The sequence below is a fragment of the Eptesicus fuscus genome, chromosome 12 (genome assembly GCF_027574615.1).
Source record: "Eptesicus fuscus isolate TK198812 chromosome 12, DD_ASM_mEF_20220401, whole genome shotgun sequence".
Taxonomy (NCBI): Eukaryota; Metazoa; Chordata; class Mammalia; order Chiroptera; family Vespertilionidae; genus Eptesicus; species Eptesicus fuscus.
In genome coordinates, this window is record NC_072484.1 from 64,625,002 (window position 1) to 64,650,461 (window position 25,460).

A 25,460-nucleotide genomic window follows, 5' to 3' on the forward strand; every position below is an offset into this window, starting at 1 on the left:
TCTTTTTAAAAGATCTTTGTATAATGGTGTTATTAATCTTGTATCATTTTTTTGTTGTAACTATTTTCCTAGTTAATTTTTAAGTTTTTGCCCTTTGGAAGTTGATTTGGGGGTAGGGATAAAAAATATTTCTGTTGTTCACTTTTCTTTTAATATCTTTTTATTGGTTTCAGAAAGGAAGGGAGAGGGAAAGAGAGATAGAAACATCAATAATGAGAGAGAATCATTGATCAGCCGCCTCCTGCATGCCCCATACTAGGGATTGAGCCCACAAACCCAGGCATGTGCCCTGACCATGAGGGAATCAAGCCATGACCTTCTGGTTCACAGGTCGATGCTCAACAATTGAGCCACACCGATCGATTGGGCTGTTGTTCACTTTTCTTTTGTGATTTACATTCCCAGGGACTTACCTCCCTCAATACTCATATTTTTACTAGTTTTATTCTCTGCCATTAAATCATTGCTCCAGAGGACCTCACTGTGATTTATTTAGGTGTAAGATATGAAGTACAGATCCTCCTTTGTTGTTGTTTTTCTTCCAAATAAGGAGTCCTTTGTCCCATCAGCAGTGATATAAAATTCCACCCAATCATATGCTAAATTCCTCAGGTCTATTTCTAGACTGTTTTTCAGCGCCTATCCTGCATGTCTTAAATACGTTTAAATCATATTATGCAGCTATGTTGGGCTCTTTTTAGGATAAGTGCATCTTTTTTTAATACATTCAGTCCTCTCAAATTGTCATCTTTATTGTGTTTGTTTTGTTTTGAAATATTTTCAAACCCATAAAGAGTTTACAAGAATGATGGTGAATTTTTGCTTGTCCTTAACTCAGATCTCCTAATTGCTTACATGTTACAGAGTTTGCATTATCACCTTTCCTTCTAGATTAAAATACTGTCTTTTTCTAACTTGGTGACCTATCAGCCCTAACTATTCTAGTACATCACCTACCTCCCAGGAACACATCTTCCAGCCCACACACACCTCCTCTTATCAAGAAAACCACATTGATTCAGCTACAGAATGCATGCATGTTTGGCCTGCTATCCAACTTCATCTCTTTCCTTTTTGGTCCAGGATCCTGCCCAGGAGTCTACACTGCACTTACTTGTTATGCATCATCAGACTTATTTGGTATGGAACAATTGCTTAGTATTTTCCTGTCCTTCATAACTCCAAGACAGTCTTAAAGAGTACAGGCCTTTCTTTCTGTGGGTGACCCCAATGTAGATCCGCCTGATGTTTCTCATGACCAGATTCAAGCTATGTGTTCTTGGTAGAACCCAAACTGGTGCTGGGCCCTTCACAGTGATATTGACCTTGACCTGGTTATGGTGTCTGCCTGGTCTCTCTGGTACAAAGTATACATTTTCCCTTTGTATTTGATTAGTATTTTGTGTGTGAATGCTCCATCGTATGCCAGCATTCTGGTCCTCATCAGACCTCCACCTGTCACCCTTCTCTCCCAGGAATGACTCTTGCCTGAATCAGCCACCACCATAATGGTTTTAAATGGTTTATTCCCATTGTTTCTTCTACATTTGTGACTTGACATTCTATTAAAGGAGGAGTTTTCTCGTTTCCCCCATTTAGTTAGGTATTCACTTATCTATACACACTGAGTGGCCAGATTATTATGATCTCTGAACACATAATAATCTGGCCACTCAGTGTATATCCTATATAATAAAAGGCTAATATGCAAATTGTCCCCTCGACCAGGAGTTTGATGAGCAGGCAGGCCGGCCAACTGCCCATGTTCCCTCCCCCTGGCCAGGCTGGCCAGACCCCACCCATGCACGAATTCATGCACTGGGCCTCCAATACACACACACACACACACACTGAGTGGTCAGATTATTATGCATTCAGAGATCACAATAATCTGGCCACTCAGTGTATATAAAAGCCTAATATGCAAATTGTCCCCTCGGGAGTTCAACTGACCGGGAGTTCGATCACTCTCTATGACGTGTGCTGACTACCAGGGGGCAGCGTGGAATGAAGGAAGGCCCCAGCCAGCAGCCACTAGGGACCCTACCTGTGCATGAATTTCATGCACTGGGCCTCTAGTTCGTTTATGTTAATAAAGTGTCAAGAATTCACAATTACTCATTGAGTTGTAATATATATTTTAATTTATTTTGATGTTCAAAATGTGGTTGATTTGGCCCTTCAGACATACTTCTGTTCCTTTGGTATGTTTCTTCATCCTCTGAGCACTTCTTTACCTTCTGGCACAAGGTGTTCCTGGATTATCTTGATCTTTCCTGGCCCCAGTTCTGGAATCAGCCACTTCTCCAGGAAACCCTGTTCTTGTTACTGGAGAGTGGAATTTAGAAACCAAGACCTGGGCACTGGGTGTGCTGATTGCTACTAGAGTATCAGTGTTTCTAGATACTCTCAGTGACTAGAGCTAGGAATATGCATATATACAAGCATAGTAGATGTTTATATGTGTGTGAGTAACATACACATGGGCATTCATCTGTAAGCATGTCATGTCTGTCTGTGTATGTAAAGCTCACACTAATACCTCTAATTTTAATGCCTCGGGTTCTTTGTAGCCTTATCTATGTTGAGATCTCTTCTCAGAGAGTGAGAGGCCTGGCTCCCAGTATCCTCAATATATATACTTATTTGTTCAATCACTAAACTTTTGTGCTCAGTGTAATCAACTGCCCCACTGCTCTGGCTGCCTTTCTACTCATCACCTCTGCATCTCTACCCACTGCTCCAGCTGTGGGCACACCATAGCCACCACTCTCCAGTGGCCCCTTACCACCTGTTTTTTGTTTTGTTTTGTTTTGTTTTTTAACTTCTGCTTGAAGGAAAAACACAGGGGCATAAAAGGTATCCATTCTTTGTGTTTTGAAAAGAGCTGAAGTCCTTCAACGACTTCAGGTGGATGGAGCTGGGAAATGGAGGCATAGCCTCCTGCCCCCACCGCATGGCTGCAGGATGGAGCCATGTCCACCCACCTTGCTTCTTGGGCTTCCTCACCCTGGATTAGGTTGTGTCAGGGGTCTCACTGGACTCCATTGACCCAGAGCTGACTCTGTGATCATACCAAGTTGTGATGTTAAAGGATGAGACCAATTTTTCTGGGTGCTTTTTACACAGAGGACACTGCCACAGTTCCCTTCTTGCCTTTGGTGACATTTGAGGTCCAGAGGTGATGCCCTTGAGGATCCCCTTTGCCTCTTGGGGTGTCACTGTCGTTGTTCGGGGAGTCAGGCTGTCATCGTTTTCCTTGCCTACACAATGAATCACGCCCAGTGTTCAGGAGCCCCGTGCAAAATGCCAGGGTTAGCCAAAGAAAGCCCCCCATGATTTTCTGTGCTGCTCAGTGCCTGAATATGCTAGGGAGACCACAGTTTTAGGGGAAGGACTCACAGGGAGGCCCCCTTAATCTGCTTACTCTTTGTGGTTCTGAGTAAGATTTCAGCTGATAAAGCATTTCTACAGTTTAGGCTGAGAGGAAACACTCTATGTGAGGATGGTGGGAGAAGATAAGGTTCAGAGTTATCATTTACCTTGGGCTCCAATGGGCCCCTCCTGGTGGGCTCGGAGTAAGCAGAGCTTCAGGAGAGCCTGAGTACATGGCCAGGTGGGGGCTGATGGGAGGAGGCCCAAGATGAGGCCACTCTGGTGGTGGGAGGAGAGAGGATATGTCCTCTGCAGGCTGGGCATGAGGGGCAAGCAGAAAGAGGTGTGGAGGGTGTTCCTGAGGCCCAGGCCAGGTATCCAGGTAGAGGGGTTTGGTGACAGTGAGGAGCCCAGAAGCCTGTTGGGTATGTGAGGGGCTCAAGACTTCAGTTTGGGTTGCACTAGGCAAAGGGATACAGGAAGCCAGACCTGAGGGGCATCGGTGAGGAAAGCCCCCAGAGAGGAGCGGGTGTGGCTTTGACCCAGGCCTGATTGCACCACCAATAAGGTGTTTCTGTCCGAAGCTCACCTGACTGGGTCCCCATTCACTTCCGGCCTTTCTGTCCCTGTGTCACTTGTGGGGGGGAAGCTCTCACCAGAGCAGACACTGGGAACTGTTGCACTTGAGGGACAGGTTGGCAGGGGCAATGTCCGCATTGCTATGCCTAGGCTTTGTGTCTTAGCTCATGTGGCTGCCTTAATCCCACTGGTGGTTGTGGACGGGTGAGAGGCCTTGGTGTGTTCACTCCCGATCACTGTTGAGCACCTGGCTGCTATGAAGGTGTCCTGGGCCATCGAACATAGCAGGAGCAGCATGGGCTGGGCTCTTGGAAGTGAATTGTGATAGGGAGCAGGAAAGAGGAGGAGGAGGCTGGAAAGCAGGATGCAGTGTGGCTAAGGACAGACTCACTCTCAGGAGGTTTGGGGTGGATAGCCCAGGCCAGCCTGCCAGGTTACAAAGGCACTGAGCCAGACCAGGCAGGCATCCAGCGGGTCAGGAGGATATGAGCTATGTCTGGAGACACTGTAAGAACCAGCCCCAGAGACTTCCTTACTGATGCCCTAACTACCTCAACTGATTTGTGGAATATCTGCTATGTTAGGTGAGGGCCAATGGGAACAGGTAATAAACTGGGATCCTGCCCTTAAGACACTCCCAGGCCAAGGGGAGATGGGTTTCACACAGGTCTGGCCACAAGTGCTCGGTGCCCTAGTAGGTGATGGTCAGCACCCTTGCAGATCAGCAGGGCAGCAGAGCAGAGGCCACACTGGATGGAAAGCAGGCCCACCCAGGACCACTTTCTCCCAGGCGCTGTGGGAGAGCAGAAAGTGCACTGTGGCCTCCCTGGGGAGGAGCAGCATGGCTAACATCCCTGCGGAAATGGCACTTGTGCGAACCTTGCAGAGGTGGGGGAGCTGTTCCAGAGAAGAAAGGGTGGGAGTCAAGGTACAGACTGTGGAAAAACAGGGCACGTTGAGAGGTCGCCCCACCGTGCATCCTCTCACCACCTGTTTCTTTAGCACCTGCTGTGTGCAGCACTGGCCAGGGCTGGGAATAAATGAGCAGTGGGAGGAGTATACAGGCCAGAGAACAAACAGAAGCATGGCCATGAGAGCTCTGCAGACTATGAATCACACGGGCAGGCTCCTTGCAGGCAGAGCAGCAAGCGTGGCATGGACACACAGGTGGCCCTCAGCTGGCTTCAGTAGCACAGAAGCACCTGGTCTTCCTTAGCGGCTGGGGACTTTGCAGGTAAAGGGGATGGAGCTGTGTCATGAAGGCAGCTCCATCTGCCAGGCAGCCTGATGGCCAGGGGCTTGGCAAACAGGGGCATGGGAGCAGAGGGAGTCATGCATTCTTGGCCCCTGAGGCCCGAGAGAGAGAGAGTGTGTGTGTCTAGGAGGCAGGAGCAGGTCCCTGTGTTAGAGCAGAGATGATGGCTAGAGGTGACAAGAAGCCTGCAGGGCAGCAGAGCAGATTGAGCACAAGGTCAGGAGGGCAGAAGAGCTTTGAGCACCACATAAATGATGGAATCCAGTAGGAGTCAAGGTGGGGGCCTGGCTCACAGTCTAATTGCGAGTTAGTCATGTTGGCGGCAGAGTACAAGGTGGGCTGGAGGGAACAGGGAAACTAGGAAACCAGTGCAGAGCCCATGACAAGTGGTGGGAAGTCTGAATTATAAGAGAGGACACAGGAGAGGGAAAACAGGCACCTAAGAGATTGGGAGCCAGAGGAAGCGGATCTCCGTCCTCCACCTCTGTGGTCCCAGTGCCAGTCTTGTCTCCTTCAGGCAGCCTCCTTCTCCCCGGGTCCGCTTGACCAGGGTGACACCCAGGCTGAGTCCTGTCCGTGCCTCATGCCTCCCCTCCAGTTCAGAGCTCCACATCTATTTGTGTGGTGTTTCTGCTTTGCTACATTAGAGGCTCCGTGAGGCTTTGTGCGGGGAGGAGGGCAAGGAGAGTGGAGCTGGGAGCCTTGCCTGTGGGCACGGCGGGCACGGCGGGCACTGAAGCATGGAGCTAGAAGGACAGGCCCAGACATTTGGCCATCCTTCGGCAGGAAGCCTGGGCCAGGGCACCTGCATTGTCATGCTTAGAGAGGGCCCTCCACCTGGTGTTAGCCAGGAGCTGGGCTGGGAGCAGACCAGCCGAGGGTTGTAAACTAGTCAGGAGCTGACTGAAGTTGCCCTGATGGTAGACAATGAGGGCTCAGAGGGAAAGGGTAGGAAAAGAAGTGGCTTCTCCCAGACTGGGATCCTGGAGGCCCTCCCTGCAGTTACCCTTGCTGGCTCCTGCCTCTACCGCGGGCCATGCCGGAGGAGGTGGTGTTCTGAAAGCCTTCGGCAGGCCAGGCAGAACACAGCCGGGGCCCTGGGACCCCCACTCTAGGGCCAAGGCCGCCTAGGGACTGCAGTGTGGGCCTCCGATGGCAGAAACAGAGCCAGACAGCTCTTCTGCCCCGGGTGGTCTCGGTGTTGTGCTCCTCGGGCACCAGACACCACTGCGACCCTGCTGTTTCCTTCCTCGTCACAGGCTCCCAGACGGTGCCAGCCTGTGTCCATCCCACACGTCTAGTGAAGCTGGAGGGGTCCCTAAGGGAATGTGCATCCTCTGTTGTCTTTTCAACAAAGGAACCAGGCCAGGGAGGGTCCCTCCCCATTCTGTGTGTGTGTGTACCTGCATGTGTGCGTGGAGTGAGTCCCGGGGAAGAATTCTGTCACAGGCGGCCTCTCCTTCACTGACTGAGAGCAGCCAGGGGCCAATTTGTGTTTTGTATCCTCTTGCGAGCAGAGCTCTCCTTCGGCTCTCAGCGGAAGGGCTGTCTTGCCAGGCCTTGCCTCTTGGAATAGCTGCTTCCAGCCCGAGGGATGGGGGCAGCTGGAGGCCGGCATTCAGCAGCTGATAGTGATCCCACGTGGCGCGTTGATCGATGGTGGGATCTCTGGGCTCCACTTACCCAGGCTGAATGGCACATCGTCAATAGCAGCCAGTTAACCAAGTCCTCAGTAACCAGCTGGTCTTGTCAGCACCTCAGCCCTAGCTATGGTTAAAGCTGAAACCTTTCCTGAACAGCTAGATTGGAGCTGACGAAGATGAATGTCTAATTCACTTGCGATCTCCTTAGTGCTGCCTGTAATAAAAAGCCTGCTCTATATAGTCATCCCCTGCCGATGTTTCTCTGAAATTAAATAATCAGGAGGACATATAATAGTCCAATTCCACACCAGGCCAATATTATCAGATTGATGTCAGCCGTGATAATAGAAGAAGGAGAAGTTGATGTGATTTCATTTATTAAATAAAATAAGAGAGCACACCGAGGGTTTGGGGCTGCTCACAAAGGATGCGGTGCACACTCAGGCAGCTGACCTTCCCTGCCAGCTAAGGGGCTGGAGATGCTGTCCCCACCTGCCCAGGCCAGCAGCACTGGCGGGGCCCTTCGCTTTCTTTGCTGTTTCCTTCTCACCTTTCCAGTTCATGCTGCTCTTTGTTCCCAGCCTCCCTGCGTGGCTGCACATTCATGACCTTCCTCCCTTACTCTCCCTCCTGTGGATCTGGACCTGCGAGCCCTCTTCCACTTCCCACTTTGAGTCAGCAAATGTCTGGCTCCATATGGGACCCCTGACTACTGTGTGATTTGGGGCAAGGGTCTTGGTTTCTTCTTTGTTGTTTTGTTTCTCTCTTGGTTGTTTCTTCTTCGGAATATTTTGGGATTTTCCAAAGGCAGAATGGAGCTAAGATGGACAGAGTGTGGGTAGCAAGGGCTGTGGAGCCAAACACACCAGGCTCTTATCCTCAGTGACTCCATCTTACTGTTGTGTGACCTCAGGCAAGTCACTTAACCTTCTGAGACCAGTGTCCCCTTTTCTGTGGAAAGGGACAGTGGTACCTCACTCACAGAGCTATTGTGGATATGCCTAGGACCTGGCATGCAGTAGGCCCTACAGATATTGGTGCTCAAATGACCAGGGCCACACATCCATCCAGATGTAATCTCAGATGAGGCTGGATTTTCCGCCTATACTGTTCACCAAGATAGAAGCGTGCCCCTTATCAACTCCCCTCCCCATAGCCTGATCCTCACCCAGATCTCTCCCTCCAGTGAAGGTTTTGTGGGAGCATGGGGAGCAGCTCTGTAGACCTGGTTATGAATGACAGCGTCTTCACTTGCCAATCAGGTGAAGGACTCAAGTCAGAGGAACCAGTTCTTCTCTACTAGTAAATGGAGACGGTAACCTGCAGCGGTGGCAGAGACCAGACACTGTGCAGACCACCGAGCCTGGCACTCGCTGGATACTCGTTAAGGGGTAGCTGCTGTGGCCGAGGAGCCTTATGTCATAGAAGCTCGCATGTTGCTCTGTTAGAAGGTGACTAGTGATTCATCAGTCTACCACCAATTTCCACCAGTCTGACACTTCCAGCTCTGCCTCTGGAGGTCAGGTCCCGTCCTTTTCCTCCGTGGCTGACTGCATGCATTTCCTAGGGCTACTGTGACAGAGAACCAAAATCAGACTGGCTCTCCCTGAGGCAGGAGGGGGGTTCTGTTCCATGCTTTTCTCCAAGCTCCTTGCATACCCTGGCTGGTAGAGGTATCACTCCAGTCTCAGCCTCGGTCATCACTGTGGCCTTCTCTCTGTGTGTCTGTGTCTCTCTGTGTCTCTCCTCTTCTTATAAGGACACCAGTCATATCAGATTAAGGGCCCGCCCTACCCCAGAATGACCTCATTCTAACTAATTGTATCTGTAACGACCCTGTTTCCAATTAAGGTCACATTCTGAGGTTCCAAGAAAGACATGATTTGCGGGGGAGACTCTCCAACCCACTGACCATCATGCGTACAGATAGTTCTCAGGAGCCCTTGACCCCATCACCTCATCACATTGTCTTCTCTAGATAACTTCTTTGGCTGCAAGTGACAGACACTCAGTCCCAGCTAACATAAGCCAAAGATCGATTGTATTAGCTTATGCTACAGGAAAGCAAAAAATGGTTCAAGAAGTTCAGATGGCGTGAAGGTGTGTTTCCTTCCTGGCCATGGCTGTGGCTGTTGGAGGTCTACTTTTCGATCTTCCCTGTGGGGCACAGTTTTAGCCCTGTAGTCCATGAGGTTGTGAAACTGGACTGTCCTAGCCCAGTCTCGATGGTATGGACTGGGGCGGGCAGAGCCCCACCGAAGCTGCGAAGGGTACATCTGCTTCATCTGGTGGCGATGCACGAGTGGATGACAAGGTGCACAGTCGCTGCTTCGTAAAGTTCACTTCCTCCTGAGGCCTCACATGGGGTACTCCCTTCAAGGCACACCCAGTCACATGCTTTCTGCATGCAGCTCCAAGCCCTGTGTACAGACAGATAGGCAGAAGAGGAATCCAGTGATGTGCATGCTGGTGAGGGCAAACAGAAGGCTCCTATAGTCAGAGAAGGCTGTTCAGAGCTCTGCCCCATGGATGGGGCAGTGGGAAAAGAGAAAAGGAACAGGTAAGGATGGGAGGAGCCTGGGTCCCTAGGCCATGTTCTGGGTGCTTCCCCCTGGTGCAGCTTTGCCTGGGGGAAAGTGGGAGTGAGGCTAAGAGGCCAGCAGGCAACCAAAGGCCTGAAACCAATGCCCTCGGCCAGCTTATGAGATGCTGGGAACACAACCTGCCCTTGTAGGGTATTTGGACTAGTGTCACAGTGACTTCAACAACACAGCTAAATACAGATGGCAAGGGAGGCATCTAGAATGACTCCAGGTCTCCAACTGGGGTGGGTGACAGTAGGGATAGTGATACCACTCACCAAGACAGGAACTAGGGAGGGGGAGTTGGATCCCTGGTGCTAGATGGTGAATTCCATTGAGAACATGGTAGTCAGGGTAATGGAAGCTCGGGTGGAAGGCTCCAGGGGCCTGTGTGGAACAGAGGTCTTATGCTCCAGAGGGTTAATTGTTGGCATGGTGAGAGGATACCATAAGTTAGGGGGTTGGCAGGAGTCGTTGATGAGCTAGCCCAGGGGTCTGCTTGGCAAAGGAGATGAGCAAGGGGTTTTTGTGCCCAAAGGGGGAGGGGTGGTGAGCAGTGGTTAGGAGTTGGAATGGTGCCCAGGGAAGAGATATTGAATGATGCTAAATGCCCAGAAGTGTGCCCTCCCTGTCATCATGTCATCGATGCAGGCTTGTTAGCCTTTGGGGGCCATTATTCCCCAGCATCTGCATCATGACACTGGTGACTGATCAGCAGAAGGGTCTGTTGTCTGAGTGAACAGGGCAGTTCTTGGAATCGGGGTTCTCTGCTACCCTGTGCCCACCTGTGGCCATCAGCTCAGGGCTGTTGGTGAGGCAGGCTGTGGATGCCCTTGGTGCTGCTGGAGCAGCATTCAGCCAGTTTCCTGAGTGCCCATGACACCAGGAGCCCACGCTGGTTCTGAGTCCCTAGCAGCTCCTCCTGGTGGATTTCTCCTCTCTGTCTGACTCCTGAACACACATGAAAGTAACAAAGCCAGAGCCTTGCCCTGGTTTGTTGGACCCCAAACTTGTGTTCTCCCCGCTGGCCCACAGGGTGCCATGCTCAGGTCTGCTGGCACCTTGGAGAAGGGATGCCATGATTACTTCTGGGGAAAAGCGGCACCAAGGTTCCAGGGAGTGGCACCGATGAGGCCTGGGCAAGCTCTGAACTGGGTCTGGAATGATATGGAAGCTTAGGTTATAGGGAGAGGGACATGTTCAGATAGGGAGCCCCAAAGCCTCCTTGTCTCAGCTCTGTTCCAAGTGCCACCAGGAACCCCAGCCTCCCTCCCTCAGCTCCTCCCAGTTCACCGGCCCCTGCCATGCCTTGATATTCCACTTGGGCAACCAGGTTGTTAGTGAGAGCTGTACTTCACAGCATACTCCCCTGTTCTTCGGCAGCCTCCGGCAGGCAGTGTCCCCATTGTGCAGATGAAGAAAGTAAGGGCCTAAGAGGTGTGCGGCATCCTTAGCAATGCATGTGAGGCTTCGGACTTGAGTGATGTTAAACCCCCAAAGCCAGCGGACACCCTTAGACGGGTGAACAGGACTTATCTCAATCCCTGAAAGTTCACAGAACACAACAGATACCTTTTTTGTGTGTGCATTTGAAGAGCAGCTGTTCACAAGACTAAATGTTTTGAAAATCAGCAGTTTCTTAAGCAGGTTACCATGGACCAGGGCCGGGCAAGGCTGTGCTTGGATAGAATGCACCTACTTTCATGAATGGTTTGAGCACAGGCCTAGCCCTGCCCTGCTCTGAGAAAGCCTTGTATTGTCGATCTGTGCTCTCCCTGTCAGATCTCATTCAGAGCTGTTTTGCAGGCAAATGGGTGAAATTTCTTCCAGTTGACATTTGCCTGCCATCCTGTCTCCTCATATTGTTCCTGATAAATCCCTGAGGACAGAGGCCTGTGCAGTCCCAGAGGTGGTGCTGGTGTGGAGGGGCTGGATTTCGACATGGCCCAGTTTCTCCTGAGCTGGGAGCCCACTAAGTGTTTGGTGAGATCTGCCCTCAAAACGCACAGTGGTCCTTGTCCAGGGACCTGCAACCAAATGAGGAGGGGACAGAGGGAGAGGGACGAGTTATGAAGAAACTGCTTTGCCTATTCACAACCCGAAACGTGAGAGCCATGCCTCTGCTGTAAGGTGGAGAGGGCGAAGCTCTCGGGGTCAGGGCTCTGCTTCTAGGATGACTCAGCTGCCCCACCTGGCTCAGGCCACTTGGACCCCACCTGACCTCCTCCAGGACACCTGTCCACATCGACCTGTAAGCCTTGGACAGGCCTGCAGCTCAGAGCCGCTGTCCCTCCTGAGCCTGATGCTTCCACAACCAAGGAGGCCTGCCGGGCCTGCCAGCAACTGGGCTGCGGCCAGGAACAGGCCCTCCTGGGAGTCACATGATGGGGGGATGCTGCTTCAAGCAGCGCAAAGGAGGGTGCAATGAAACCTGTGTCCTCAGGCGCTCCTGCTTCAGGGCCAGCGCCCAGTGAGGAACAGCAGAGTAGGACTGTTGTGAAGGACAACAGAGATGCCAGGAGAGCGCCCACGGAAAGACATGGCCTCCCAGGCCACGCCCTGCATGGGCAGGTCGGAACTGGGAAAGGAGAGGCCCAGGCCGCTGGAGAATGGAGAACCAGAGATTAAAACAAGGAGGGCAAGGCAGTGGATGGAGGGCAGAAGCAAAGGTCTGTGACTGCATGTCATTCCTGAGAGAGAACATTGGAACAGTTGGAACTGAAGCAGCAAGCATAGGCAGAGGACTGACCCGAGGCAGAATGCCCATGTAGAGCCTGGCTATCCTCAAGAACAAAAGTCCAGTGTTTCTATTGATTTCAGAGAGAGGAAGGGAAAAATATAGAAACATCAATGAGAGAGAATCATTGATCGGCTGCCTCCTGTACACCCTCTACTTGGGATCAAGCCCAAAACCGGGACATGTGCCCTGACCCAGAATTGAACCATGAACTCCTGGTTCATGGGTTGAGGCTCAGCCACTGAGCCACACCAGCTGGGCCAAAAGTCCATATTTAAAGTCCTGCAATTAGACACATTCATGTCAAAAAGTTTTTACATACAAGAATGGAGAGACATCCTGTAAGCATTGGAGGAATCAGGTGGTCACCCCACTGTACCCCAGTCGTTGGCTGTCCCTGTGACTCTGTCCAGTGAGAGGATCCCTGAACCGCGTGCTGCTGGGGCAGAGCCTGGCCTTAATAGGCTGCCGGGCTGTCTGCTCCCTCCTTCCCGGAAATGGAAAGGTCGCTTCTCCCGCACACTCTTCCCCTTCCAAGTCGCACACCTTTGAGTTGGCATGGCATGGCTTCTGTGGTTTATAAATCGTCATTTTTATACGAGCGTTGGGCCTGAGTCTTACTAGTCTTAGCTAAACATAGTCACTTCACTCCCCTCATTAGTGATGGGTTTAGGGATGGGCTTTGACACAGTTCAGGCCCGTGGAGAAGGAGAAAGCTGATGTGTGTGAAACAACAGACCTGAGATGACAGCCACCGTGCTGCTTTGGTGCAGGGGAAGGGGGGGCGATCTGGCTGTGGTGGCGGCATTGATGGTTCAGCAGCACCGGAAGTGCCACCTCCAGACTCTTAGTGTGACAGTAAATCCTGGTGTCTTACTTCCTAAGCAGCTGAGTATCCTGTTCCTTTATGTTCGTAACTGTCTGTGAGTTATCTTAAAATAATACTGGTGCAGTAGACGAGTGGGTAAAAAGCTGTAGTATGTTTACACAAGGGGATACTTCTCAGCCATTAAAAAAAAGAAGGAAATCTTGCCTTTTGTGACAGCATGAGTGGACCTGGAGATTATTATGCTAAGTGAAATAAGCCAGTCAGAGAAAGACAAGGACCACATGATCTCAGTTATATGTGGAATCTAATGATCAAAATAAACAAACAAAATAGAAACAGACTCATAGATACAGAGAACAGACTGACGGCTGTCAGAGGGGAGGGGGATTGGGGGTGGTGGTGAAACAGGTGAAGGGATTAAGCAAAAACAAACAAACAAAAAACAACTTCATAGACACAGACAACAGTGAGGTGATTACCAGAGGGAAAGACGGGCGGGTGGAGGTAGGAGAGGGTAAAGGGCGGATAAATGGTGATGGAAAGAGACTTGCTTTTGGGTGGTGAACACACATTATACAGATAATGTGTTATATAGACTTGTACACCTGAAACTGTATAAATTTATTAACCAATGTTACCCCTAGAAATTCAATAAAAATTTTTGTTTCCTATTTTAAAAAAGAAAAAAATTTTTGTAGGTTCTAAACCTCCTTTGAAAAATGAAAGAAAAAATAATAAAGTACTCCCAAAATACTGTAGTGGTTATCTCTAGGAAGTGAGATTCTCAACAGTTTTCTTTTTTAGACATTTCCATAGTATTCCAGTTTTCCTCACTGTGCGTGTATTAGTTTTTAAGTCCGAAAAACAACTTGGTGTGAGAAAGTAGCTATAATGTGTATAATTACATGGTCACAATCGGGTGTACAACTTAGGCCAGAATTGCCCTGGGAGGTGGCGAGAGTGTCAGCACCACAGTCCTCCAGCTGGCTGCTCCTCTCCCCCTAGGCGCAGTGATGGGCAACCTTTTGAGCTTGGTGTGTCAAACTTCACCAAAAAACTGAGCGTAACTCGGGTAGTGTGTCACTTTGAGGAAAAAACTAACTCCAAGACTCTAGTCACAAATGTTTCATCCTCAGGAGCAGCAGATGTTTCATCCTCGGCATGCGGCTGCGTGTCATCAGAAATGGCTACGCGTGTCAGTGCTGTGTCATAGGTTCGCCATCACTGCTAGGGCAAGACCCCACTTCCCACAGCACTAGCCCCCCTGCGGCCCCCTGGTTCTCTCTGAAGAGTTACTGGAAGCGGAGGTGCGGAACCTGCTGCCTAAGCCACGGTGTTGAGCGAGTGAGCCCTTGCCCTCCCCTGTGCACCGGGATGGAGCCCCAGGCCTTGCCTGCTTTCTGTCCCACAGGCCCCGCAGGCTGGAGCCCATGTGCTCAGAGCTGCAGGCTCAGATCCTTCGCTGCTACCGCGACCGCCTGCATGAGGTGCTCCTGTGCTCGGACCTGGTCAAAGCTTACCAGCACTGCGTGAGTGCCGCCCACAAGGTAAGGCCCGGGGCTTCTGGGCTCTGGGGGCGTGGGGGCGGGCACTGCCAGTGCTGACAGCTGTCTGCCATCTCTGTCTGCTGCATCAGGCATTCTAACCTCAAGGTCTCTGCCTTTCACACAGGGAGGGACTCATAGGCCTTAGATGCGCTCAGGCGTCTCCTGGTTCAGATGTCCTGCCCGGCTGTTGCCACAGGGCTCTTGGAAATCTAGACTAGGAAAGGGGCCCTGTGGGCATTTGGGCCCCACTAGACCAAGTCCAGGGGCAGCACTGGGCAAAGTCAGGCCCCACCTTCAAGGGGCCAGTTCAGAGCATGCATATGCCACCCATTTCTTACCTTTGAGCACTTGGGGGTGGGAGCACGGAGGAGGGCCCATGGCATAGGGTGGAGATCATGGAAAAGGCAGGTAAGCCCTGTGGAAGGAGAAGAGCCTTGGGGTTCTGGAGGTGGAGGCGCAGGTGTGGCCTGCCTCAGAGGAGGAGGGGACTGAGGGGACCCCCCTGCCCACCCCACTCCTATGGTGGTCTGAAGGGGCATGCAGGACCCAGCCTCTGTGAGAGGGAAGGGGTAACAGTGGGTCCAGGTCTCAGGGGCCTGTGGTTGTCCTAGACATCTGAGGCGGGCAGCATCCCTCCCGAGACATGGTCCTAGGACCTTGTCCTCCTTCTCTGATCCTCCCAACCAGTTCCCGTTCCCCTCCTCACACCTCCCCAATTCCTGTCCCTCTTCCAGACCGTTCCATCCCCTTCCCAAGTATACTGCTCCAGACTGGACCTGGCCCCGCCTCACCCTGACATAGCTCCCCCACACACGTCCCTAGGGGCACTTTGGTTCAGAATCACCAGAGGGCTGGTGTGTTTGTTAAAAGAGCTGTGGGGTGTGGCCTTTTTCCCATGGAAAAACCTCTTTTGCCCAAGTAGGAGACAAGCTGCTGTGAGTTCTGGTGGTGGGAAGCCTAAGATCAGAAGTCAAGGGTTTCTCTGCTGCTCAATAGCCTGGCCTCACTAGAGCCCTTCTCACTCTTCTGTCAGCCTGTTCGAGGCTCTACCCAGCTCACGCCTGCCCAGTGTAGCTGCGGGACAGAAGGAACCCAGCAGCAGGTCCGCACGGGATCAGGTGGGGGCAATGCCTGGATAGGAGGTCGTTTCCTCTCCCCTGTGGAGTACGGAAAGCTGTTTGCTCATCTTCAACTTGAGCAGAAAAGACAGCCAACCGTTGCTGCAGCCCTGTTGAGGGAAGGAGCCTGGAGCTCGGCGGCTTGCTAGACCACACTGGGGGCCATGGAACCGAAGGAAGGCTCTCCCGTGCCCTGTGCATCTGCCGAGGTCTTTGTGAAAGTCTGCAGAGTACCTTTCCCCTGACAGGCCCTTCCAAGCCCCTGCTCACCCATAACGAAGGTTATTTTTACCAAGGGAAAGACCTGGGACTGAGGCAGCTCCCCTGGGACTGAGGCAGCTCCCCTGGCTTCCCAGCAGAGCCCTGTCTCTGTCCTCCCTCTCTCATCCAGACCCTACCCCCCCACACACACACACCGAGGCCAAGGTATGATCACAAAGGAAGGCAGATTGCATTTAACCAGCGTGCTCTCTGTAGCTCCAGCATGCCCGAGAGAGACTGGGCCACTGCCAGGCCTGGCTCCCTCTTTCCCACACCTGTGCCTCCCCTCCCCCAGAAAAGCATGTTTGACCTGACTCCAGAAGGGCCTCCGATTGTGCCCTGCGTGGGAAAGGCAGCCAGTGCCAGAGAAACTCAAACTGCCCCCTGCCAGCCTCCACGGCAGAGGAGCCTGGCAGAGCTGGCGATGGAGTTTAAGGCTCTAATAGTGATTTGCTTCTAGAAGCGGCCAGATGGCAGTGTCTCTGGCAGAGGGAGTAGGAACAGGACAGAGGCCCACCTTGCTGGGAGTTGTGCAGGAGGCGCTTCTCAGAGCCCGGGCAAGCTCCTGCCCGCGCAGCACCTGCCGAGCCTGGTGGCGTGTGTGCGGATGTGGACAGCAGGTGAAAGCCTGAGTCCAGGACATGCTCTCCGAGTGGTTTCACGTAGGCAGTTCTGAGAGAACAGGGGCGACCTGGCGGGGCTGAGGAGAACTGAGCTGAGGCCCATCTATCGTCGGGGCGGGAGGTCAGGCGAGTAGACGTCCATGTTAGCTGGTCCTTGTGGCACGCGCTGAGTGAGCACTGGGCCTGGAGGTGAAGAGGCCAGTTCCAGGCTGCAGGACCAGATGGGCAGCACTCTTTCTATTAAACGCCCTCTTGGAGCTTAGGCCTGGGTGCGTAGGGTTCCTAGGAGAAGAGGGCCATGCCTGAACTCTGACCTCTTTTCCTTTGTAGGGTTGAGAAGCAGCCATCATTCCTGGCCCTGGCAGTGACTTGGAGCCTTGAAGAAGAGACCAGTTATGGGACCACAGCCTCCAGACCCCCCGACCGCAGCCATCTTCTGCCAGGTGCCCATGATGCTTAAGAAATGAAGGATGTGCCTCTTTCCGAAAACAAATAAAGCAGCAGTCTGTGTTTTCAGTCACTTCTACAGCTGGCAGACAGTCATTGGTGTCTCCTCTGTGCAGCCCTGTTCTGGGCCCAGCAATGTAGGCTGGCAAGACAGGCTGCACACCTCGAGGAGCACCCAGCCTAGCAGGGGAGACGGGTGGGACCCATAATTCTGCTGTGGCCACAGGGGCAGGTAGAAGATTCAATGAGGGAAATGGTTCTTTCTAGGGACAGAGCCAGGACAACAGGCCAGCTTCCCGACAGAGGCTCTGTCTGAGCTCCATTTCTGAAGCTGATGGATGACTGCAGGGCAAGCCAGAGGAGGCTTAGAGTGGGATCCCAGATGCGGGCTCGGGGGAGCACAGACTGCGTGCAGCTGGGCGTTGCAGAGAGCAAAGTGGGGGCCGGAGGGCAGGGGGTAGATGACAAGCCGAACTGCTTGGGGGGCGGGGAGGGTCTCTAGCAGGGAGCAGCACTGTTCAATCCCTCCCTCTGAGTGATGCCACCCACACTCCTAGGGGAGGGTTGGCCCAAGTGGGACAGGGCACTTGAAGGTATGAGAAGCCAGAGAGAAGCTGGTGGGGTGAGCCAGGGGAGCTAAAATGACAGGACTCTGGTTTTGATCAAGGATGATTTCCAAATTTCTGGCTTGGGTGCTGTTGATTCTACAGACTGAAATGAGGGACACGGGGACTGAAGGGGGCAGATGACAGCTGGGTTTGAGATGTGCTGGACTCAGTTGATGTCCAAACACTGGCCTGCTAGTCCTTGACCTTTGGCAGGGCCCTAGGCTGAGGCGCCTTGAGCACCCAGGGCTGCACTCTGTGAGGCCGAAAGAGGAATTTGAATTTGGGGCGGGGCTTCTGCTCTGCTGACCTTGGATTTCCTGCTAAAGTTTGTTTGGAGAGCCCCCAGCCATCTGGAGCTAAGAGACTGCAATCTTAACTTAGGCTTTGCAGCCCAAACATCGCTGCTCACCCCTAGATCCTCATACACAAAGCTCCAGTGGGCAGTGGAGGCTTGGCAGTGTCCTGTTATCTGAGCAGGTAGATGAAGCGTTTTATTCAGCCAGGCTACATAGTGGTGGCCCCCTCTAGACGTTCTGGGCTCCTTTACCAGACTACACAAAGGTGAGTGGTCAGGGCCTGAGCCCCTCCCAGCCAACTCCTGGCAGCCCAGGGAGGGGCTGGCCCTCTGCAAGGTCAGCCTGCTGGAGTCACAGGTCACCTGGTTCATTATCTTAAGTGACATCAGAGCAGCCATTCAGCCAAAAACTGCTGAGGCCCTTCTGAGACTCCCTGAGAAGCCTCTGGTGTCCAGGGCGTTGTCCAACTTCCAAATCTCACAGGAATAATTCCAGACTCCATCCTCCTACCCAGGAGTCATTTGGGGACAGCTGTGTGTACACCTGGGTCTGTGTGTACCTGTCCATCTGTGTGTGTGTGTGTGTGTGTGTGCACGCACATGTGTGTATAGTATATATATGCCTTTATGGGTGTGCACATGTGTATGTGTACTGGGCTATGTGCACAGTGCACACGCAGCTGTTTATCTGTGCATGTGTGTTTAGGTGCCTTTGTATGTGTGCACAGGCAGCCAGCCATGTTCACCACCTGCTAATGCTCCCAGCCTCTCTCTACTTGGATCTTAGCCCGTTTCCTGTAGAGTTAGAACTGAGCTTCCCTTGCCTGATGTCCACCTCTCCCCTACTGGGGACTTGAGGTATGTGTGTCCAGAGCCATCTGTATCAGTGTGTTGGAGTGTCCGTGTGGGGGTGGGGGGGGGGGCGGTGCGTGTGCTCAGGGTGCAGACTTTGTGTGCACATGTGTATGTACCTGTACATGACTCGCTTATGTGTGGACCTGTCTCCAGTCCCTCCACATGGCCATCCCTCACAGAAAGTCAGGCCTGAGAGAGATTGTGTGGGGGAGGGGTGTGTTCAGTAAGGTGTGGACCCGGAGGCAGACGTTCACATTCCTGGACTCAGGTCCCAGCTGCATGACTACTGAGAGGGATCCCTGGGAGTGTTAATGCCCATCCCGCCCGGATGATGCTGGCTGTGGCATATGGGATCCAACCAGGACCCTAGAAAACACTGTAATTATTTAAACATAGGGAATTTAATGCAGGGAGTTGATCACAAAGGAGATGGAGGAGCTGAAACCCCAATGGGATAGTGTCATAACCCAGGAATTAGTAACAGTGGAAAGATTCTGTCACCTCTGGTCTAGAGGGACAAAGGGAAGAGACAGAATTGCCCAGTGGAAGCTGGCACCCCAGGGGTTGGGGCCACCAAGGGGACACAGCTGCTGTAAGAAGTGCTGCCTATGGGCTCTCCCATCCTCCCACCCTCCAGCCTCCATTCATTCGTGCCTCCCCTTGGCTGAACCTAGCAGGATTGGAGGGCAAGGCAGCCCCGGAGCTGCCCCTTGCATGGAGGAGTGGCACGAGGCCCAGGACCACAAGCAGATCAGCAGGAAGCACATCAGCATGACCTTTGGGGTGTACTGAGCGGACATGTGTGCCTGTGCTTGGGTGGGTGTGAGTAGTGGGTGCCAGTGGCAGCATGTACACACACCTGTGTGCATTTATAGCTTGTATTGGCACATGGTGGCCAACTATCAATCAGCCCCAGCAGACACTTACCCACGGGCCAGGTACTCTCCCACACCTGTCTCCCACGGGCCTGCAGAATAGTTACACAGTTACTGCCACACTTTACAGACCAGGGAACTGTAGTGCAGAGAATCAGAGCAACTAGCTCCAGGTTGCACAGTGCTCAGTGCTGTGCTGCACCTCCTTTTGGAGGCGAGGTCCCTGGTTATGTGCTGGGCCAGGCTCCCAGGACCAGCTGATGGGCTCCCCTCGCTGGGCTCCCCAATGGGAAGTGTGGCCCCTGGCAGAAGAAATGGCCAGAGTTCATTCCTTCCCATGTCATTATTGAGCTGAGGAGGCCCAGCAGTGCCAGGGCAGGATCTGAGCCCTGGGGCAGGCCCTCCTTTGAGGTACCGATTCCCTCCATTGGGAGAAAGGGGACCTGCCTCACACACACGCTGCCATCTCACCTACCCATGACCGCTGCTGCCCCTCCCTAATGCGGGCACAGCCTCGGACATTCGAGTCATTGCAGGTGGCTGGAGTGGGGGTGAGAGCAGGGCGTGGAGGGAATGTCCGATGTGCACTGGGCACAGGAGGGAGCAGTGTTACTGCGATTTGGAGAGGGCCCTGCCCTGTGGCGCTGCCAGAGGAGGTGACTCGTGGCCTTTTAGGAGGACACATTTGGTTAAACGCAGCAAAAGCCTTTTGAAGTGTACAAACTCACAAAAAACAACAACACCAATCCCCCCACCCCCAATCTATCTGTAGTTGTTTACAAAAGACATCACCTCAGTGCTGAGGGCATGGGTTGGTTGAGAATAGAAAAATTGAAAAAGATACACCTGCCATCTTTGAAGAAGCTGGAACGGTCATGTTCCTATCAGACAAGGTGGACATCAAGACAAGGAGTGCTGTGAGCAACAGAGGGCCCGGGCCGTTCAAACAGTAACAGGGACAGCTGGCAGGGAGACTTAAAAATTGACCGTGTATGCCCCTGGCGCAAGAGCGAAATACTCGGAGCAAGATTGACAGGGCAGAAAGGAGCTTTGAGAACATACACCCTTCCGCCTAGCCAGGGCCGGCCGCTGGCTCGTAGGAAATCAGTGCGCAGGTCCTGTGTCCTGGGCTGTTGGCCCTGGCCCTGCTCGGTCTCTGCTGTGCCCGCCTGGCAGCGTGAGTTGGAGTGTCAGAGCAGCACAGTTGCTGAGCCTCAGCCTGTTTCCTCCTCTCTACAAGGGAGACAGTCACAGGTGCCATCTCCTAGTGGGTGGGGAGGACAGGTGTCCCTGGTTCAGTGCTCATTAGGGTGATGGCAGGAGGCCTGCCACTCACATCCCCTCAGGCCTGGGCTAGACAGCCCTTGACCCTGAGTTCTCTCCCTCTGGAAAGTGCCTTTGATCAGGAGCCACTTCACCAAAGCCACACCCCAGAGGCAGGGGCTACATTCAATTATTGCAAGGGTGTCCAGGCTAGAAAGCTGAGCAGGGCCTCGGGGAGACTGCTTGGCAGCTCAGCTTGTCCCCTTGCCCTCTGCTCCCTCCCCTTACCACTGAGTGTTGACCTCAAGGGCACCCCTTAATACATGTCCTGCGGGCTCACCTCTGCTTCAGACTTGACTTCTCTGTTACTGTTACTATGTCCTAGTGACCCAAGACCAGGGCAACACCTGATCCATGCTCTCGGGCCTTATAATCTAGCAGGAGAGCCGACATTGGAGCTCAGTTGTGAGCAGGCCCCTAGGGTGAGGCCTCGGAGCTCTGGCCCAGGGCGCCCAGGCTGTGGGGTCAGGGAGGGCTTCTCTGAGTTGAGGCTTATTCTGGGATCTGAGGCTGAACCAGAGTTGGCCAGGTAAAGTGACTGCTTTATGTATCACAGTGTTTGTTACAAGGGCAAAGTACTGGGAACAGCCTAAATGCCCAACAACAGGGGATACATTAAACAAAATGTGGTATATCCATAAGATAGCTCTGCAACCACTAACAACAGTGACATGGAGTTAGTTACTAACACGGAATTCCATACGCTCTATTTTAAGAAAATAAGTAGTATATTCTGTCTGACCCATTCTTTGGATGAAAACATATCACCTAGACATATGCAAAAAAATATACATACACACAAAGAATAAGGCCAGAGCGCTATACACCTAAATGTTATAGTGCTTTTCTCTAGGGACAGGATTATGGCTGTGTTTTGTTATGTGTGTGTACACACACACACACACACACACACACACACACACACACATGCTTACCTATATTTTCTGTTGTTTAAAATTGACATGAACATTTTTATAAAATAGCCCCCAGGTTCAACTTTTCCTGAATGCCCTTGGTGGGTGCAGCCCTCCAAGGCCTGGGCCCTGGTCGAGGATGCCCAAGGTCCTGTCTTCACTAGGGCCACCTGGCCCAGTGGTTGCCTCTGGGCAGAGTCTGGATCTCCTTGAATAAGGAGCTTTCCCACAGGCTAAACAGGGGCAGTGAAGTTAGGAGAGGAACAAGGCAGGGCCCAAAGTGCGCCAGGAGGGGGGCCCCCAGGGATCGCCTTAGTTATTCCTCTTTTGCACAACAAACATTGGCACTGAATGCTTGCTGTGTGCAGTCCTGGTTCTAGTGCTGGAGGTGCAGCATTGAGCAGAACAGAGCTGTCCCCAGGTTCTTAGAGATCCGCAGGGGAGGGCGACAAGATAAAAGCAATGATCTAAGATGTTTTGCAATGGGGGAAAGTCGGGGGCCCAGGAGTGCCAGAGGTGGAAGTTGCCATTTCCAGTGAGGAGAGGATACCTGTACCCCCACTCCCTGGGGGTTCCCATTCCCAGACAAGGCAGCTGCCAGCCTCTCTGTGGTCCTGGAACCAGCACAGCCAAACCCAGGTTACTCTTAAGGAAAAACACTTCCACTTCATACCTGATAACCTGCCTCATTAAATTTAATGGGCCAGTTATTCCCGTAAAATAAACATCAACTAATTATAAAAAACACATTTGCTGAAGTTTGACTACGGAACGAATAAACCAATTACATGGTTATTCAGCCTCAAAACACACACAGCAATGAAGGGGCAGACCACAGCAGGGGCGGGGGGTAGGGGTGGGCTGGTGGAGCACCTGGAATTCAGAGTCCCCATCTCTCCCCACTTCCTGTCCAGAGCTCAGTGGGCCTCAAGAAAGTCAGCATCTCGGAGAGCTGGGCAGACTGCAACCCAGACAGGGGCTGACTCGGGCCCTGCCTCAGTCAGGACCCTTTTAGCACAAGTGACAGAACCCTACAATGGACTTAAGCAAAAGAGTGTGTTGGGTCATGTGATTGAAAAGTCAGGGAGGGGCCTCAGCATGGTGGATCTGAGAGCTTAAACAGTGACTGGGACTGGCCTCTCTCCTCCTGTCTCTTCGCTCTGTCCTCTCTGTGGCCTTCACTCTTGGGCTCCATGAAGTGCCCCAATGATTCATGCCTTGTAGAGTTTCTCTTTCCCTCTAGCTCCAGCTTGGGGTTGAAAGGCAGGTAATAAATCGCTCTAGAGCTGACAAAGTGATATCAGGAACCTCTCCAGGGAGGCCAATAAACATACAAAAAAAATGTTTCACATCCTTATGACTCATCAGGGAAATGTAAAAGAAAGCCATAAAGAAATACTTCTACACACCCATCCACTGGCTGAACTTCCAAGGACAGACAACACCAGGTGCTGGTGAGCATGAGCAACCTCCGGGCCCTCATACACTGCTGCTAGGAGTGCAGGATAATTATACTACTTTGGAAAATGGCTTGGCAGTTTCCTATAAAGTTAAACATCCACTACACTCCAATGCAGCAAGTTTACTCCTGTGTCGATACCTAAGAGAATGAATATGCACGGTGCCTAGATGTTACATACAGAAATGTTCACATTCTATCTAATAAAGAGGGGATATACTAATTGACCCTCACGCCATCACAAAGATGGTGACACCCACAGCCAATGAGGGGATATGCTAATTGACTGTCCCACCCTCAAAGATGGTGGCACTCACAGCCAATACGGAGGGAGTATGCTAATTGACTGTCATGCACTCAAAGATGGCGGCACCCACAGCCAATAAGGCGGGAATATGCTAATTGACTGTCACACCCTAAAAATGGTGGCAACCACAGCCACAAGATGGCGGCGCCCAGTCCCCTCAGCTCAGGGCCAGCCGGAGGTGCAGGCAAGCCTCGGATAGCGGCTGCCCAGCTGCCCAGGGCCGCCTGAGGCTTGTGCTGCCAGCAGTGGCAGCAGCAGAGGTGTGATGGGGGCATCACCTTCCCCTGATCACCGGGTTGCCTCCCGCCCCTGAGGGCTCCCGGACTGTGAGAGGGGGCAGGCCGGGCTAAGGGACCCCCCCCCCTCCAGTGCATGAATTTTCATGCACCGGGCCTCCAGTCTATATATATAAAAACCTAGGCGACCGTTTGACCATCCGACTGGTAGCTATGACGTGCAATGACCACCAGGGCGCAGATGCTCAGCGCAGGAGCTGCCGAGCTGCAGGGACTTGGCAGCTGTGCTTCTTGGGTGACACACCCAGAACCAGAAAGGAGGGAGCCTGATTCCAGGGTTCGTCACCCGAGAACTGCCCTCTTGCAATCTGGGATGGGGGGGAATGTGTCAGAGAGCCGATTTCGGCCCAATCCCCACAAACCAGGCCAAGGGACCCCACCAGTGCACAAATCTGTGCACTGGGCTTCTAGTGGCTTTGTAACAGCCTAAGTGTCCACAGACAGTAGAATGGGTAGGTGGTGGTTTATTCATACAACAAAATACTACCAAGCAATGAAAAGAACAAACTAGAGCTCCCATAATGACAAAGATGACTCTCACATCTCATGGAGCAAGAAAAGCCAGATAGGGAAGAGTCCACGCTTCCCAGCTTCCTAACAAGTGACCACAAGCCAGCTGCTTACAACCACATGGTCCTGGGTCAGCCCTGCTCGGGGCTCACGAGGAAACAGCCAAGGCGTAGCCAGACTGGGCTCTTCTCCCAAGTTCCCCTGGCTGCAGGCAGAGCTCCTTCCCTTTGGCTGTTGCACGAAGGCTACCCCAGTGCCCTGCCACATGACTCGCAGGCCCTCCCTCAACAGAGCACGAACTTCTTCAAAGCCAGTGAAGGCGTTCTCATATGACCATGAGAGAGAGAGGTCCCTGACCTTGCCCAGGCATATTGGTTAGAAGCGAGTCACACACTTTTGGGGAAAGTTGCACAAAAGTGTGACTCCCTGGAGGACAGGCCTGCTGGAGTCCTTTTCTACCAAGTTTAAGAGTGAGGGGGCAGTATCTTGAGGTAGCTCTTGTGGGATGATCTCCAAAAATCTGTTAGTAACAGAAAAGAAAAAAGAAAGAAAATGAAGGAGCAGGGTGTGCAGTTTGTGTCTTTGGAGAAAACAGAAAGGCAAGAATATCCATGGAATGCCCTGCGGGTGGCTTGGTTGATTGAAGCGTCATCCCGTACACCAGCAGGTTTTGGGTTTGAGTCCCTGTCAGGGCACATATCCAGGTTTTGAGTTCGGTCCCTGGCCGGTGCTTGTATGAGAGTCAACCGACCAACGTTTCTCTCTCTCTCTCTCTCTCTCTGTGTCTCTCCCTTCCTCTCTCTCTCTAATCAATAAGCATATCCTTGGGTGAGGATTAAAAAACAAAAGAATATCTGCGGGTGTCTGCATTTGCATGTAGCAGAGTACCGTCTCTGAGCTGAGGGGCCCACAGGAGACTGAGTTTTCATTGTGTACCCTTTTGTACACTAGTTGGATTTTTATCATGAGCATATATTTTAATAATTAAAAGGCCTGTTTTAATTGTTTAAAAAATAAAAAAT

At 52.3% G+C, this 25,460-nt stretch overlaps 1 protein-coding gene across 2 annotated transcripts in view; it reads left to right on the forward strand.

The window, feature by feature from the left end:
• Window positions 1-17,075, forward strand: part of CHCHD6 (coiled-coil-helix-coiled-coil-helix domain containing 6) — a 223,826-nt gene extending 206,751 nt beyond the window's left edge. For both annotated transcript variants that reach the window (XM_028138606.2, XM_054724400.1), the window contains exons 7-8: window positions 14,412-14,547; window positions 16,880-17,075. In XM_028138606.2, coding sequence (XP_027994407.1) covers window positions 14,412-14,547; window positions 16,880-16,885 — 142 coding nt within the window. In that variant the 3' untranslated portion in view covers window positions 16,886-17,075. The remainder of the gene's footprint in view (window positions 1-14,411; window positions 14,548-16,879) is intronic.
• The last annotated feature ends 8,385 nt before the right edge of the window (window positions 17,076-25,460 follow it).